Source organism: Typopeltis vanoorti, chromosome 13 (assembly GCF_054136105.1).
Source record: "Typopeltis vanoorti isolate ZY-2024b chromosome 13, IOZ_Tvanoo_1.0, whole genome shotgun sequence".
In the NCBI taxonomy this organism is placed as follows: domain Eukaryota; kingdom Metazoa; phylum Arthropoda; class Arachnida; order Uropygi; family Thelyphonidae; genus Typopeltis; species Typopeltis vanoorti.
The window spans coordinates 26,808,736-26,825,099 of record NC_143561.1 but is presented as its reverse complement, the minus strand read 5'-3'; the positions used below and the strand labels follow the sequence as shown (position 1 = coordinate 26,825,099).

General features: G+C 36.7%; 1 protein-coding gene across 3 annotated transcripts in view; it reads left to right on the top strand.

Moving 5' to 3' along the window:
• LOC150100003 (fibroblast growth factor 1-like) overlaps nt 1-8,188 on the top strand; it is a 44,988-nt gene extending 36,800 nt beyond the window's left edge. For all 3 annotated transcript variants that reach the window (XM_090402855.1, XM_090402856.1, XM_090402854.1), the window contains exon 4: nt 6,458-8,188. In XM_090402855.1, coding sequence (XP_090258981.1) covers nt 6,458-6,655 — 198 coding nt within the window. In that variant the 3' untranslated portion in view covers nt 6,656-8,188. The remainder of the gene's footprint in view (nt 1-6,457) is intronic.
• Nucleotides 8,189-16,364: the final 8,176 nt, after the last annotated feature.

Genomic DNA, 16,364 nt, shown 5'->3' with positions numbered 1-16,364 from the left:
CACATATGGTCGGTGCGCCCCCTGGCCATTTCATAACTTTCATGGGATCCCTTATTCTCCCTTGTGCACTGTAGGAATTACGTCAATAATCATATTAATCAACACAAAAGCAAGAACAAAAGTAGCGGCTAGTGGCTTGAAATCGTGGAGGTGCTGCAACTTTCGAAATATGCATACACACTGTAAGTACAGTGTATATGTGTTTGGATAAAATATCAAAATGATGGTAAAAATTTAAAAAAAAAATTAAACATGAAAAAATATCATTTATTATCGATAACAGTATAGAGTTTGGTATAATTCAAAATTACTTAAAAATAAAATCCAATATCATAACCCCAATAATGTTCTAAAATAAAAACTATAACAACTGTTGTGTCTTTAATTGTAATGTCCAAATATTTAAAGAGACGGAGTAAACACGATAAGCACTACGAACACTCTACTATTGGCGCAAACTGCATATAAACAACTGTGGAACTGTGCGATGGACAGTGCCGCATTACGCTAATAGCTCGCATCTCACTATGACGTGCATATGCTTCCGCGCGTAGCAAATTCTAGCAATATGTCACTGTGGTAAACACAGTGCTGCTAGCGTCTTTCGCCCTCCTAAGTGCTACAAGATGGATTTTTAATGTTTTTTATACAAAATAAGAGAATTGTATAGGTTATTCTTTTTATATATCGAGAAAAATTTGGGGTGTTGCAGTTCCGCAGTGCCTATATATATATATATATATATATAGGCACATCTTTTTATGCAGTAGATACGTTCCACAGAAAACCGCATATAAAAAATCGCACAAAAAAAAGGCCTAACTTACGTTGAAAAATCAGGGATACATTCCATAATTTTCTAAAACCGCATAAAACCGAAGCAATGAATTAAAATAAACCTAAAATCGCATAAAAAAAGTTTATGAAAATTCAGGAAAATAAGAATTCCTAAGTTTGTTTTAAAGCTCTATTCCTTTAATTTTATTGAAAAGTAACATTTTTTTAAACATTTTGTCATCAGAATTATCATCGCTATTAGACAATATTCGGCAACGCTTGCGAACTGGTGCAAAATCAATTTCATCACCAGAAGAGATAGTCAGCGCATCAGATCTGTATGGTAAAGGCAATGGTTCTTCACAAACAGAATTAGCTTCATCCTCGTTCTGCGCTGATTTTTAAATTCTGACAATGTCATCAGTGATTACGATATCCATACTTACAGTTCTTCAGATCACATTGGAATTTAAAGGCTCGTTCAGAATTTGTGTCATTAACAAGAAAATGATTTTTCAATTTATTGAACAGTTCAAAACTTTCTCGAATTATATTTGCAGTGAGGGGGACACGTCTTTCTTCCGCTTCACTATCGTTTTCTGGATCTTCGACGATATCTAAAGTTAATCGATATCCAATAATATCATTGTCACTTAAGGCATTATACACAAGCAATTCGTCTACATCGTTCTGGCTAAATGTATCAAAACCTTCTCCACCAATTTCATATGATAATGTTATGATTTCAGCTGATAATGTAGATGTTTTCATGGTTGTACTGTTTGCAATACATCTAGGCCAAGCTGATTTCCAGCAAGCATTTAAAGTTTGTGGTCTTATTTCAGCGATAACAGATACAACATGATTTAAGCAGTCCAAAATAGAAAATTTTTTCCAAACGTCAGTTACTGTTAATGATTCATTTTCTAGTTTATCCAATATAAATTGAAAAGTGTGCTTAACGTAATATTTTTTAAAAGTAGCAATTATGCCTTGATCTAATGGTTGAATAATGCTTGTTGTATTGGGTGGAAAAAACACTACCTGCACATTTGGATATTCTAAATGCGGATGATTTGGTGCATTGTCAACAATTAATAAAACTTTAAAATCGTGAGCTTTTTGCTTCATGTATGTTTCCACTTCTGGTACAAAGCAATTATCAGTAAATACAGCAGTTGTTACCCAGGCCTTTGTTTAGCCATCCAATGTACCGGCATCTGTTTTAGATCTTTGCCTTTTAGAAAGCACGTGGTCTTAGAAATCGATTTACTAGGAGGGGTTTCAACATTCGATCTCCTGATGCATTGCTACAAAGCAACATCCGCAAGATTTAAGGTATCATGTTCACTCCAAAGGAAAGGTCTTCTGTCCCTTCTATCCTAGAAGCTGGGATCGCTCCTTTGAGGAAAGTTCCTCTTAAGCCCCAGCAAAGACTGTTTCTCCTTTCCCACTACTCCTACCTCGCTTTTACCACAAGTTGGTGCCTGGTAAGACATATATTTCGGTACTGTCAAGAATGGACAGGTTTATCCGTTCAGCCGTGAGATCATGGCTCCGACTGCCGCCTGACACCCCTACTGCATATTCCCACGCGAGAATGAAGGATGGTGGGCTTGGAGTTCCATCACTTAGGTGGCTGATCCCACGCCTGCGGCTGTCAAGAATCGCGAAGTTAGAACTATCTTCTTTCCCTATCTGCAGAGAGGCTTTCTATAACCTATTAATACAAGAAGACTTTAGGCGGGCTAAAGGCTGGTCCCATTATCAGGGTACCTTAATTGAGTCAGCACCCGCAGAACACAAGAGGTGGGCATCTCTGTTGCACTGTTCTGTAGATGGTGCTTCTTTAAAAGAGTCATATCTGGTATCTCCCCAGCATGATTGGGTAAGGGATGGCATTAGACTCCTCCCTGGGTTCGAGTATATTGACCTTATCAGGACGAGGATCAATGCCCCGCCTACTCGAGCCTGCACAGCTCGATGGGGTAGTGACGACTCAAACTGTAGGACTGGCTGCCACTCAGTGAGACATTGTCTCATATAGCCCAGTGTTGCTTCCACACCCATGGGGTCCGCGTGCGGAGGCATGACGCCGTGGTCTCCATTCTGAACAACCGCTTTAAGAACAAAAGTTGGGAGACCGCGGTGGAACCACATTATAGGACCTCCGCGGGATTGCGTAAGCCTGACTTAGTGATTAAAAGAGATGGCGACGTTTGGGTAGTTGATGCCCAGGTGGTGGAAACAGGGCGCCCACTAGCCTATAGCCATACTAATAAAGTGAACTACTATAAAAATAATCAAGATCTAGTTAGTAAGATACGGAAGGAGCATGGGGAAATTCAGAGGTTTACCAGCGCCACCATCTCTTTACATGGCATATGGAGCTCAGATAGTTATAAGGACTTAAAACAGCTTGGGCATATGCAGTAAAAGTTCCTTCCTTGAGGGCCCTACAGGGCACACTGGTGGCATGACGTTGCCACCAGAGAATGACTACAATGATAACTAGAACAGGCATGGGATAAAACACTTGTAAAGGCTTAAGCTTATATCAAGTCTGGACGAGATGTCTGGATGCGATGTAAGGGTAGTACTGCCCATAACCAGTACAAATATTAATAATAATAATAAAAATAATAACAAGTGGTGTACCACAAGAATCAGTGCTTGGTCCACTGTTATTCAATCTGTACATTAATGATATTGGGAAGGATTTGACAAGCGACATACAGTTATTTGCTGATGACGCAAAGATAGGTAGGGTAATCAGGAATGCTGGTGATATGCTGGAGAATGATTCGAATAGGCTGGAATTGTGGGCATGGGAAAATTGGTGTCAGTTCCATATCAGTAAATGTAAAGTCATTCACTTCGGTGTGATTAGATATTCAATGTCGTATTATATTGGTGGGATTAGGCTAGAAGAAACTAATGAGGCTAGGGATCTTGGAGTGTTAATAGATAGGAAGTTGAAGTTCAGGGATCATGTGGCAAAGATTGCAAATACAACTCAAAAAATAATTGCAATGCTAAAACGAACGTTCACACGTAAAGAAAATGATGTTATTTTGTCTCTTCACAAGGCCATGATAAGACCTCACTTGGACTATTGTGTGCAGGTCTGGTCCCCTGGTTTCCGTTGTCATTCTGATAAAATGGGGAGATATGATTGATGGAATTTTTCAATTTATGGAGGGTTGGGAAAGGACGAGAGGGCATCCTTGGAAGATGAGAATGAAGGCCGCTAAGAAGGATGTGAGGACTAGATTTTTCTCTCAAATGGTGGTGCGTGATTGGAATGGATTGCCATTGGATGTTGTGAGTGCAAGCAGTGTGAATGAATTCAAGAATATGGTAGCTGGTGTGTGTGTGTAGTATGTGGCCTCCCTCGATGAGTCTCTGACTCCCTGGAGGTCTGTCTTAATAATAATAATAATGATGACGAAAGAAAAAATGTTGAATGCAAAATAATAATAATAATAATAATAATGAAAGAAAAAAATGAGTGCACGGTTAGCCAAGTGGCTGTGCGCTTCGCAACCATATGCCTGGAGAAGGAGTGTCCTAGGTTCGATTCCCGTTCGATCCTTCAGCTCCTTGAGGAGCCATAGCCAAGTTAGCCAGTCTTGGGCGTGGACAGTAGGGTTTTTTCCTCAGTTTATCCTGGGGTTTTTCATCCCGCAAAGCAGGCAAACCGGCCTTGAGAACTCAACACTACAGGACGTAGGATACACCAGGGCGTAGGGCTGACCACCTTATCCTGTGAACGGCTTGAGATCCGATGATTAATGAACCCTCGACACCGCAAGGTAAAAGAGGGTAAAAGGAAGATGAGATGAGAAGAAAAAATGTTGAATGCAAAGAACTTATCTAAGCCACCTGGTTAAGATGAACAGTACCTGCTGAACTGTGAAAATATGGTGGCATGGCAGCCATCAATTTCCTGCTTGAACTTTTTAACCAAATACTATATACTGGTGAAATTCCAGATGACTGTAAGACAGACATCATAATACCAATCTTCAAAAAAGGAGATAAACGAAGGTGTGAAATTACAGTCCCATAACATTGCTAAGTTATAGCTACGCAATCTTCACGTGCATGATTCAAAATAGAATTCCGACTTTAATGCATGAGACAATAGGAGAAGATCAAGGCGGCTTCAGATTTGGAAGGTCTACTATAGACCATATTTGTACAGTTAACAGTCTGGCTGAAAAGTACTGGACATATATCTTACTTATATACTGCAGTTTGATTGATTTCAAACATGCATTTGATTCCACTGACAGGAACAAAATGATAAACAAAACGATCAAGAGGCAGATCAAAATGAACTTGGCTACAGTCTTTTGAAGGAAAGGTCGCAATTATCGACTTCAGAGAGATGACAGAAATGGTCAGAAATAGAACCAGGTGGCAAAGATTCGCTGATAGGAGCCTAAATCCATCATCTGACGGATGAGGAAGAAGAAGAGGAAAAATAATGCTAGCTTAGAAAAAGCAATTGCAGAGAGTGATGGTGTGCATTGTCACAAAGGATTTGAATAGGTGGCAGTTTGGGGCGAATATGAATATTAATGAAAAGTCATGTAGCACTTTAGCCAGAGGAGATGGGACGAGGTGTTAGTATACTGGTTGAACTTCGTTCTAGGAAGTGGATCTGCAAAAGAGTGGATAGTCATATAGATAAAAGTTGTTTTTACAACTTTTGTCACTCTGAAAACTGCTGTCATAATCCGAAAAACAATAACAAGTAGGGATAAGAAGGCGATAATGCCGTGTAGAAGGCACTATATTAGGCCACATTAGAATTTCTGTGCGCAAATCTAGTTACCCAACTATTCGGCTGACAAGGAAATATTAGAGAAAGTGTAAAAACATGTGATTAAGACTGTCAGTGACTCTGGAATGGCGCCAGGGTAGACTGATGAATGTGCTCTGCAGAGCTTGGCAGAATGGAGGAGAATAGGAGATATGACTGAGACAAAAATTGGTGAGAGAAGCCTATTTAGATAGAGTAGAGGTTATCAAACTTTTTCGGTTCATGGCGCCCTTACTGTCTCAATAATTTTTTCACTGCATCCCTAGGTCAAAAGAAATACCTAATAGTTCCGTTTATTAGGTAGTTAGACTTATATACATACAATTGCTAAGTATTCGTGTCCTAAAATGAGAACCACTGATATAGAGGACATGTTGCATAGGGTAAGCAGTGGGTGGAGAATGTGAAGACATCCCTGGAAATTGTGTAATGATCATATGAATACGGGAGTGAGAAGATTTTTTTTTTTTGTGTGTGTGTGTGGGGGGGTGGCCAGGCGAATTACTCGAATATGTTGCGAAGTGAGTGGTGGATGCACTAACACTAAATGCATCCTGGGCAAGGTCTGATATACTTCTGACTACATTGTATGCCTGGAAAATAAAACACTGATACTAAATTCTTAAAAATAAAAAGACGAGGAAGAGAACGTTTCTCTTTTCCACGATAGATATTTTTGGGCTTTTAATAATTCTTATTAGATTAATGTAAGGATCACGAATTAGCATTTCATTTTTATTTTAGTTTTTAAACTGACTAAGACACAAAAATCAAAGGTTCATTCAGTATTTTGAAATCACGTGCCTTTTAGATACATTTTGACATTTCTCCCCTTTTTCCTCGTTTTAGGCCGATCCGTCTTCTGAAGACACTGTGTTCTATGAAAAATACCATGGAGGTTATAACAGGTATCTATCAAAGAAGCATGAAGAAAAGAAGTGGTATTTAGCAATGAAGAAATCAGGCAAACCAAAAAGAGGCGATCGCACAGCACGCTCGCAAAAAGCAGTACAATTCATCCCAAGACCTGCCTATCCTGCAGAGTAATTTCCAAAAGTGATGCACTGATTTGGGAAAAAGTTGTTAAATGTTTCTTTGTTATATAATAGCAAATTTCAAAGCATTTTTTGTGCATACGCCGCTCTCCAAAGACGATTCGTGTTACTGGTAACATGAAACTGGACATGACTAAACTGTTATAACGTCATTCTGTGGTGCGTGTGTACGTTCAGATGAAAAGCAAGATAATCGAAATGTGGTCGTTTAAATATTTGCTGATTCAGACAAGATTTTAATCTTATGCAGTGCGATACTTTTTTTACTTCAACAATGCATCTTTGGCTAAATTTAAGTAAGCTATTATAGCAAATAAATTAGGAAAATTATACCCGCATATAAGCTGAATTTTAATTCATTTTGTATACTTCGATATTATTTAAAACCATTTATTTTCTCACAGTGACTTCAGGAATTAAATCATATAACTAAAAGCTACTGATAATACCAAAATAAATTAACAGAATTATAATTATTAGAAGGTGAATTGTAATTCGATTTGTATTTTTTTACTTATTTTTTTAAATTAATAACTGACAGTAATATAAAATCAGTTAATGTTATGACTTGAAAAAAAAAGGCTTATTTTTTACGTATTAGTTTATAAACTAAATATCTCCAGTCTGCTTTTAAAGCAGACGATGGTTAGGCGGAAATTTAAATAACACTTAAAATAAATACATTAATGTATGACTTGAAATAACCAGTATTTAGTTCACACACATACACAAAGTATTGGTGTTATCGTGATTGAACAGTAGAAAATGCTAATAAAATATTTCTTGATATTTAATCCTCGATCAATCATACTGGTCATACGAAAACGTTTTAACGTATGACCTTCTCATTCCGTCGTAAAAAAAGATACAGAACTAATGGCATGCTTCACATTTTTCATGAAGCCGATTTCAACCACCGCGTTGTGCGATTCCTAAAACCGGGCCTGTAAATATTTACCTTAATAATAATAAATATCTAAATTTTACTCCTTTCGATGACTATTTTTATTATTATTATTATTTTTTTTTTATGATAGTCATAACGATGAGCACTGGAAAAAAAAAATACTGAATATTTCCATACCTGATATAATTATTTAGTCAGCAATAAGTCATACCTCAAAGTAAGCGCAGAATAAAACATAATTTCGAGAATTCACTGTTATTGTCATAAAGAAAAGCATGGGACCAGGATGGAATGACTGTCACACACTGTAAAAACAATTAGCAGACGAACACAATGGCGCCATCTTGTTGATGTTTTACTAGTATAAGAAATTTGTTTCCACCTAAATATTTATTTTTGAATCCGGATATTTATGTATTTATTCCAGCTGCAGTTTTAGCAATGTGGATCATAAATTTTGTTGTTGAGCTTGTATACATTCATGTATTTGTGTAGAATAAATCGAAAAAAACGTTTTCTTGGGAATTTTTAATCAGGTTTTAACTGTCCTGATAGGTTAATTTAATGTTGTATCTTATTGAGCGTGAAACAAATAAAATTCCTTCCTCATTAACTTAATTACAGTGTACTGTATTGCTTTCAAATATCAAAATGTGATTCATCTTCCATTTTGCGAAACCAAACTCCATATCCATTGGCTGTATTCTGTAAATATCCAAACTCTATAACCACTGTTAAGGCGCTGTTCTATAACATCTAAATCTTTGGAAACAGAAATCTAGAACTTATTCTGTCATATTATGGGTTATCCTTAAATGACTCACACTTTCGAGGAAGGGGGGGGGAATATGACAATGTGATCGAAGGAAGAGGAAGGGATATATCTACAGTATAATGATGTCACTTCACAAAGTCCAAACAGTTGGTTAAATAAATTAAAAAAAAAAAATGAATCCCAAACAGAAGAATTTAATCATATAAATTTTCAAATTTACTTAAAATTTTAAAATATGTTGAATATATATAATGGAATAGAAATAAAATTTATCCGTAAATTTTAAAGGGAATATTTTCTATGTATTTATATAAAGTAACGGACAAACAGTACCCTCGTCAGTCGGTTTCTACAAAACCATTTGGTTAAAAAGACTCGAGTTCGAATTCCACCTTGGACACGAAGAACATTTATCAGGGCTGATGAAGAAAGTTTATTTTCCACTTGGTTAGAGTATAATAAATTTAGTTTAATCCTTTATCCAAGTGTGAGCAAACAAAGTTTGCGCCTGAAAGTATCTTCAGGACTGGGTTAAGGTGATACAACACCAGGGCAACTCGTTGCAAAGGTGGAGCAAGATACCAACACTCCTATCTTAGTATCTCCTATAATGCAAAACACATCTCCTTGCGGATATGTCTAATGTTATGCATTAAGGGAAGGGCCACTACCCAGACCGGTTTCGACCTTTATTGAGGTCTCTTCAGTGGGAGCCAGGCCCAAGTCGAGATATCAGGCAGAAGCATTAGCAGGTATTCTCCACCTATAGGAATTGCCAATTGGTGTGCCACCCTTTTTTAATAAATTACTCTGGATTTAGAGAAAGATGTTGAAAGTTTATTTTCCACTTACCTTAACCCAGTCCTGAAGATACTTTCAGGCGCAAACTTTGTTTGCTCACACTTGGATAAAGGATTAAACTAAATTTATTATTATATTATTTATCAGGGCTATTCACTTGAAGGGGAGTTAATAGGACTAGTGCGGAGGTCGAGGGTTCCTTCCTTCCCGGAAAATCAGGTTTTTCATTCCGCCACTAGACAAACCTGCCTGGCGAACACGCGCAATTCACACTGTAAAATATATATTTACACATAAGACTAACTACCTCTACCTTATCGTAAAGTTATGCTTACTCAAACCGATCTGTTCTGGTCGGTGGGCCTTAAGGGCTTTAAGTAATGCGCATTATTATTATTATTATTATTATAACGGTCAAAAATATTGCCTCAGCAATTACTAACTGGGCAATAGAGATATCTCATCATAACATTCTTATAGTCATCATTAGTATATGAGATTAAAAAAAAAATATGAGAACTGAAAAGCAGTCGATTATGGCTGCGTGCTGAGAATCATATTATTCTTATGCCAGCGTCTCGCCTCAGAGATGTAGTCACTTCATCTGTAATACCAGTTATTCCAGCTAGTGTTGGAACCTAAGTATTATTCCAACTCAAATTCAAAATCATAAATAAATTTGCACACATTCATATTCGGTATTTGGAAGTAAATCGAAAAACGTTTTCACGATCATTTTAAAGATAAAATTTACAAATTACTTAACTTGTCTTGATAAATGTTTCAAGTTATCTTTCCTTGATATTTATGAAGTGCAGTATTCGTACCTCGATCAGTCATAATGGTCTTTCAGGTTTCTAAAGATCAAAAATATATTAGGCTTAAAAACCACATAAGTCTCAACTTTCATAGCATGTAGTTAACTAGTCACAAGTTCCTTTGGGGTCTACTCCAAGCTAATGCACCCAGTATTAAATAATTTTTAATATTGTATTCATTTTATTATTATTAAAATTATTAATAAATTTAATAATGATAAAAAACCACAAAGTCCCAAATACATAATAATCAAGTTTTTTTTAAATCCTTAACTCCAAAGTTTCTAATAGTGTACTAGCTTCAATGAAGCACCAGTACGCACACACACAACTAGTTTCCCATGCACTGTGGCGTGCTTCTCGTAAATAAAGTTACATTTCGGTTTGAAAACATATAGTAGTAGAATGATTATTAATACACAAGATGTTAATGGAATTGTTGCTAAACTAGTAGTGCATTTTGTATTGAGATGTCACACAAAACCTACCCATCGACAAAGTAGGTTGTCAATTTAATCTTCGCATGACTTCTCACATCTAAAGGCTCCAGTTCTTCTACAGCATCAAATAACACAAGCTAAGATAGACGTCAGAGCAAATATAGAAATACGTCTGCAAAGAACTCCAAGAAATGCAGCCGACACAATACGTATAAAAACGGCAGCAGCAATTTTAATTAATTTCAAAAATATGTGTAAAGCAGAAGTTAAAGTTCTTTTACAAAGGTAACGCAACCGCAATTCTAGATTCTAATGATTATAGAAACAACATGACACCTACAGCCGTTTAGAAGATGGCCCTACTTGGAGCACTCGTAATAAACCAAATGACTTGATCAAGGGTCTTTGCAACTTGATTAAAGAAATTAAAGTTCAAATAACATCGAAATACTCCGCCGAGAAACACCGCAACTTAAAACTATCTCCTACTGATGTAGAAAGTTTTTTTTTTACCCTGAGTATATATTATGTTCAAGATACAAAGCAATTTTATAAGCTAGGCTTTTAATCCTTTTTCCCAAGTAAGCAAACAGACAAGTAAGTCAAGTTTGCGGCTGCACGTAGTGAAACACTAGATAACTCGTTGTAAAGGTGGAGTAAGCTCTTATCACTTTCCTTAGAATTTTCCCCTAATGCAAAGCACATTTCCTTGCGGAGATGTATGATGCTATGCATTAAGGTTATGGTCACTACCCATACCGGTTTCGACCTTTATTGAGGTCTCTCGTCAGTGGGAGCCACACCTAAAAAATGCTAAAGGTGAAGTAATACAGAGCTTATAAATATTTTACCTAAACAAGTTTCCATAAGGTACGTTGACTTCATTAAATAAAAATCTCAGGATGAGTGTAAGATGTAGAAAGATTTTTTACCTTGGGTATATATTATGTTATATTATGTTAAAGATACCACGGAATTTTATAAGCCAGGTTTTCAATCCTTTTTCCCAAGTAAGCAAACAGACAAGTAAGTAAAGTTTGCGGCTGCACGTCAGAGCCTACTCCACCTTTACAACGAGTTGCCTAGTGTTGCACTACGTGCAGCCGCAAACTTGACTTACTTGTCTGTTTGCTTACTTGGGAAAAAGGATTAAAAATCCTAGCTTATAAAATTGCTTGGTATCTTTAACATAATATATACCCAAGGTAAAAAAACTTTTTACATCTTACTCTCATCCTGAGAGTATTATTAAATGAGGTCAAAGCACCTTATGGCAACTTGTTTAGGTAAAATATTTATAAGCTCTTCATTACTTAACCCTTGGCATATTTTAGGTGTGGCTCCCACTGACGAGACACCTCAATAAATCTCGAAACCGGTAGGGATAGTGACCATTACCTTAATGCATAGCATCATACATCTCCGCAAGGAAATGTGCTTTCCATTAGGGGAAAATTCTAAGGAAAGTGGTCAGAGCTTACTCCCCCTTTACAACGAGTTGCCTAGTGTTGCACTACGTGCAGCCGCAAACTTGACTTACTCGTCTGTTTGCTTACTTGGGAAAAAGGATTAAAAACCTAGCTTATAAAATTGTTTGATATAACATATCTCTTACTGACTTACAATAAATAAGAAAAATAAAATAAATTAAATTACAATTTATGAGGTGCAGTTTGGTTCAAGACTGACTGGCCATCAATCCTTAAACTCTTTGTTCTCTATAAATAACAAAGACTCAATAATAGGTTAGCACGTATGAAAAGCATAACATACCAGTTTTTTTTCAGAGCAGTGCTCTGAGATGATTTCCTGATAAAACTACTTCAGAGTAATGATAAAAATGTTATCGTACCAATTACTCAACATTTTCACAATTGTAAGAATAGTCATTGTTTCATTAAGTAAATATAAATATGTGACGACTTATCACCTTAGAAGCATAACACTTATTATAAAGGTCAAAACCCAGGAACTAAGCTATTACGCAAGATACGTGTTTGCATTTTCCTCGTTCCTTCTATATTATTATATTACAGGAAATACTGTTGATAACTTGATAAAGATAAAGTTATATAAAGATTTGCGTGGAGTTGTTGGTGAGTGGGATGCATTGCTGGAGTGCATTGTGAATACAGGTAGTGTAAATAACTTGAAAGCTCGTTATGATAGACATGTTGCTGGTTGAGTGAGCCACCCACGATGAGTCTGTTGACTCCATGGAGGTTAATAAAATAATAATTTTTTTCCAGGAGGATTCGTGCAGTTAATATATTAATATTGCGTTATACTGCACCAGGAGATATGGATTTCCTATTCAAAAAGTATGAAATGAGAATTTCCTCTTGATATTTTTGACAATATTTTTAAAAAAGATATTGCTTAGTTGAGAAAAAGAATTTCTTCGCTTCTGTTGAATGTAAAAAAAAAAAAAACCCTCATCAGAGGACTAAAATTTGATATCAATGGCATGAAACAGAATTATAATTTCTATTGGTTGTTATTTGTATACATTAATCAAGAACACCTTTTCTTAGGTGATAGTAGATGACTTATCGTCCCTAGATGAGATCAATATCCTGCTTAGAAGGCCTGAATGGCTTGAAAAAGTACTATATTTGTGTGTCGAGCAGGATTTCAACATAATCAAAAAAATCATAATCCCTAACATAATCAAAATCATACTAACGAATAATGTTTACAAACTTTCGAAAGATTTACAAAAAAAAAGCACCACAATTTGTGCTCAGATCAATGCACCCCATTTGGTGACGGTGCTTTCTCAGTAAGTACGAAAATACATACAATCTATTTGGATCTACGCGACTAGGATATAATAGTTCAGCAGGCTCAAGCAACCACGACAATCTTCAAGTATTGCGTGTTCACTGTTGACATGAGTTACTCACATAGTTCGCCTTGGGGAATATTTTTGTGAGATCATTTTTATAACGTTGAGGGACGGACGAGAATAAAAAATCTCATGCACGATACAACAATACGATGAAACGAGATTCAACGATAAAATAACAACCTTGTCCCCCAAAAATTTGTAAATGAAAAACAAATTCTAATCCCGGTGATTAGCTTTTGAAGATTTTTCTTCACTGATATTCATAAATTTCAGAATTCCAACTTTCAGAACACATATGGAAATCATTTCCTGGCAATAAAAGGCTTGAATGTCTTGGCGGCCATCAGGAGTGCTATGTTTTTTTGTTTTTTTTTTCATCCAATTTTCCTTTTGTGTTCGGCTCAATGGTCTGTCATGGCCAAGAAGTTGGCACCTTCAAAACCTTGTTATGGCTTATGATCAGTGGCACACTTAAGATTTAATCTTGGGAGGGGGGTGGACGACGACACTCAAGATTTAATCTTCGGGGGGGGGGGTAGCGAGTTGAGTAGACGATTTAGGAATAGACACTTGTATATTGCATATGACCTATGACTGAGCATCTGCAGTGATCACCCATACATGACACCCGTGATCTCCTCTGGACCGGCTCTGGCAAACGAAGTAGAGCCGGGTCCGCCTGAGCACTATCTCGTTCGCCTTGCGTTCACAGCGGCCGTGATTCCCAAGAGCTATAGGGTATTCCCACCTTATAGCTCAACATTAATAAAAAAAAAATTAATTTTAATTATGAAAAGATTTTTGGAAAATTTTCTAATGTTTTTTTCCCTTTTTCTTTTTTTTCGGGGGAGGGGGGGATCGGACCTCTCTGTCCCCCCCTGGGTGCGACAATGCTTATGATAGAGCAGTTAATAATCTGTATTGTCTGTCAGTTGTGTCTGTTCTTCTGGCTGGTTATCAGAGTTTCTGAGAGATAACAACTCTTTCACATCTGTATGAGACAGGCTAACTATGTAACAGGAAGTAGTGGCTTGTGGCTTGAAATGTGTGTGTGGGGGGGGGGTTGCAACTTTCGAAATATACATATACACTGTAAATACAGTGTATACGTGTTTGGATAAAATATCAAAATTACGATAAAAATTTAAAAAAAAATTAAACATGAAAAAATATTGTTTATTATCGATAAAATTATACAGTCGACCGATTCCCGAGTTAGTCGATCTCTGGCGCGGGCATGCGGGTTTTTTCTCCCGTAAACTCAATAAAATCGACCGTAGTACACACATTATTTCAGACAGAAACATATCTTATTAGGGTTAAGTACCAAGAGATGGCAGCACTTGTTTGCCAGCCTCTTCATCGGTGGCTGCTATAATTAGTGATAGACATGGGCCAGCTATCTGTAATTGGCTACCGGTGGATATTAAACTGCTCACTCAGTTTCCAAAAGTTAGATAGGGTATAATGGCCTCGCCTACTCCCTATAAGGGAATAAAAGGCGTTAGCTGATTTTTTTTTCTTCTTATAATTCAAAATTGCTTAAAAATAAAATACAGGGTGTTCGGGATAAATTTGACAGTTTCGTAAGGAAAAAGAAAATCTTCTTTGTATCTATTAAATTTAATGAATTGACAAAAAAACATTACAGGCAGAGTTAATTACAATACTATCAACAAGATTTACTCAAAATAACCACCATTAGCATCGATCACAGCTTCAATTCTGCTTCGGAACCTCGAACAAGCTGATGCTACAGTCTCCCTGGGAAGGGCCGCAAAAACTGTTTTAATTTTATCCATTAACTGGGCTTTTGTATTACTGGAAGTGCGATTGGTGTCTTTTTCAACTGCGCCCCATACAAAATAATCCATGGGGTTAAGGTCTGGGGAGTTTGGAGGCCAAACATTTGGACTGGTGAAGTCGTAGAAATTTTCAGACAACCATTTTTGACTTTTCCCAGAGGTGTGGCAAGGGGCCGAATCCTGCTGCCATACATACGGCCTACCATTGGCTACCCTTGTTATCCAGGGCTTGACTACAGTTAGCAACTCCACGAACAAAGCCCGAATTCCAATGCCAGGTTTCTTCAACACCTGTTCCTGCAGATTTGCGAGGAATTCTGCTGTACGAACGCAATCAGATCGTCTGCTAGGGATCTTTCTTCTTGCTACATCCTCGTAGTCACCATTGCAAGTCTCTAGTTCATGCCTGATTGTTTTTACTGTATTCAGGGAGCATTGGGCAGCAGTCGTAATATCCTTATTTTGATGGCGGGCACGAATCATCATGATACAAGTTATTCTCTTCCATGATTCAGGTGGGTTCCAGCTATCCATCCTTTCTGACATCTTGTATATGAATGAAGAAGGGTCCAAACTTTTAAATGAAGAGAAGTGTGTGTTAATACATGTAACTTACGGAAAAATATAATTAATTATAAATATGTCAAATTTATCCCGAACACCCTGTATATTCTTCTTGTTTTGTTTCATGAAAAAATATTGTTTATCGATAAAATTATACAGTTTAGTATAATTCAAAATTACTTAAAAATAAAATACATTATCATAACCCCAATAATGTTCTAAAATAAAAACTATAACAAATGTTATGTCTTATGTCTGTAATGTTCAAATATTTAAAGAGACGGAGTAAACACGATAAGCACTACGAACACTCTACTACTTGCACAAACTGCATATAAACAACAGTGGAGCTGTGCGACGTACAGTGCCGCATTACGCTAATAGCTCACATTCGTACTATGATGTGCATATGTTTGCATGCATAGCAATATGACACTGTGGTAAAAACAGTGCTGCTAGCATCCTTTGCCCTCTTAAGTACTACAAGATGGATTTTTATTATTTTTTATACAAAATAAGAGAATTGTATAGGATTGTTGATGATAAAATTAAATATTACAAGCAAATGTAAATAAATTAATAAATATATTTATATATCGAGAAAAATTGGGGGTGCTGCAGTTCTGCAGTGATTTTGCAGGTGCTGCCCCTGGGAACAGGCTAAATGTCGATAAAGGTTCGTGTCCTAGACAGGAATCGAAGCAAATTTTTCCGCCCAAAGAGCAGCGTCGATAGGTCAC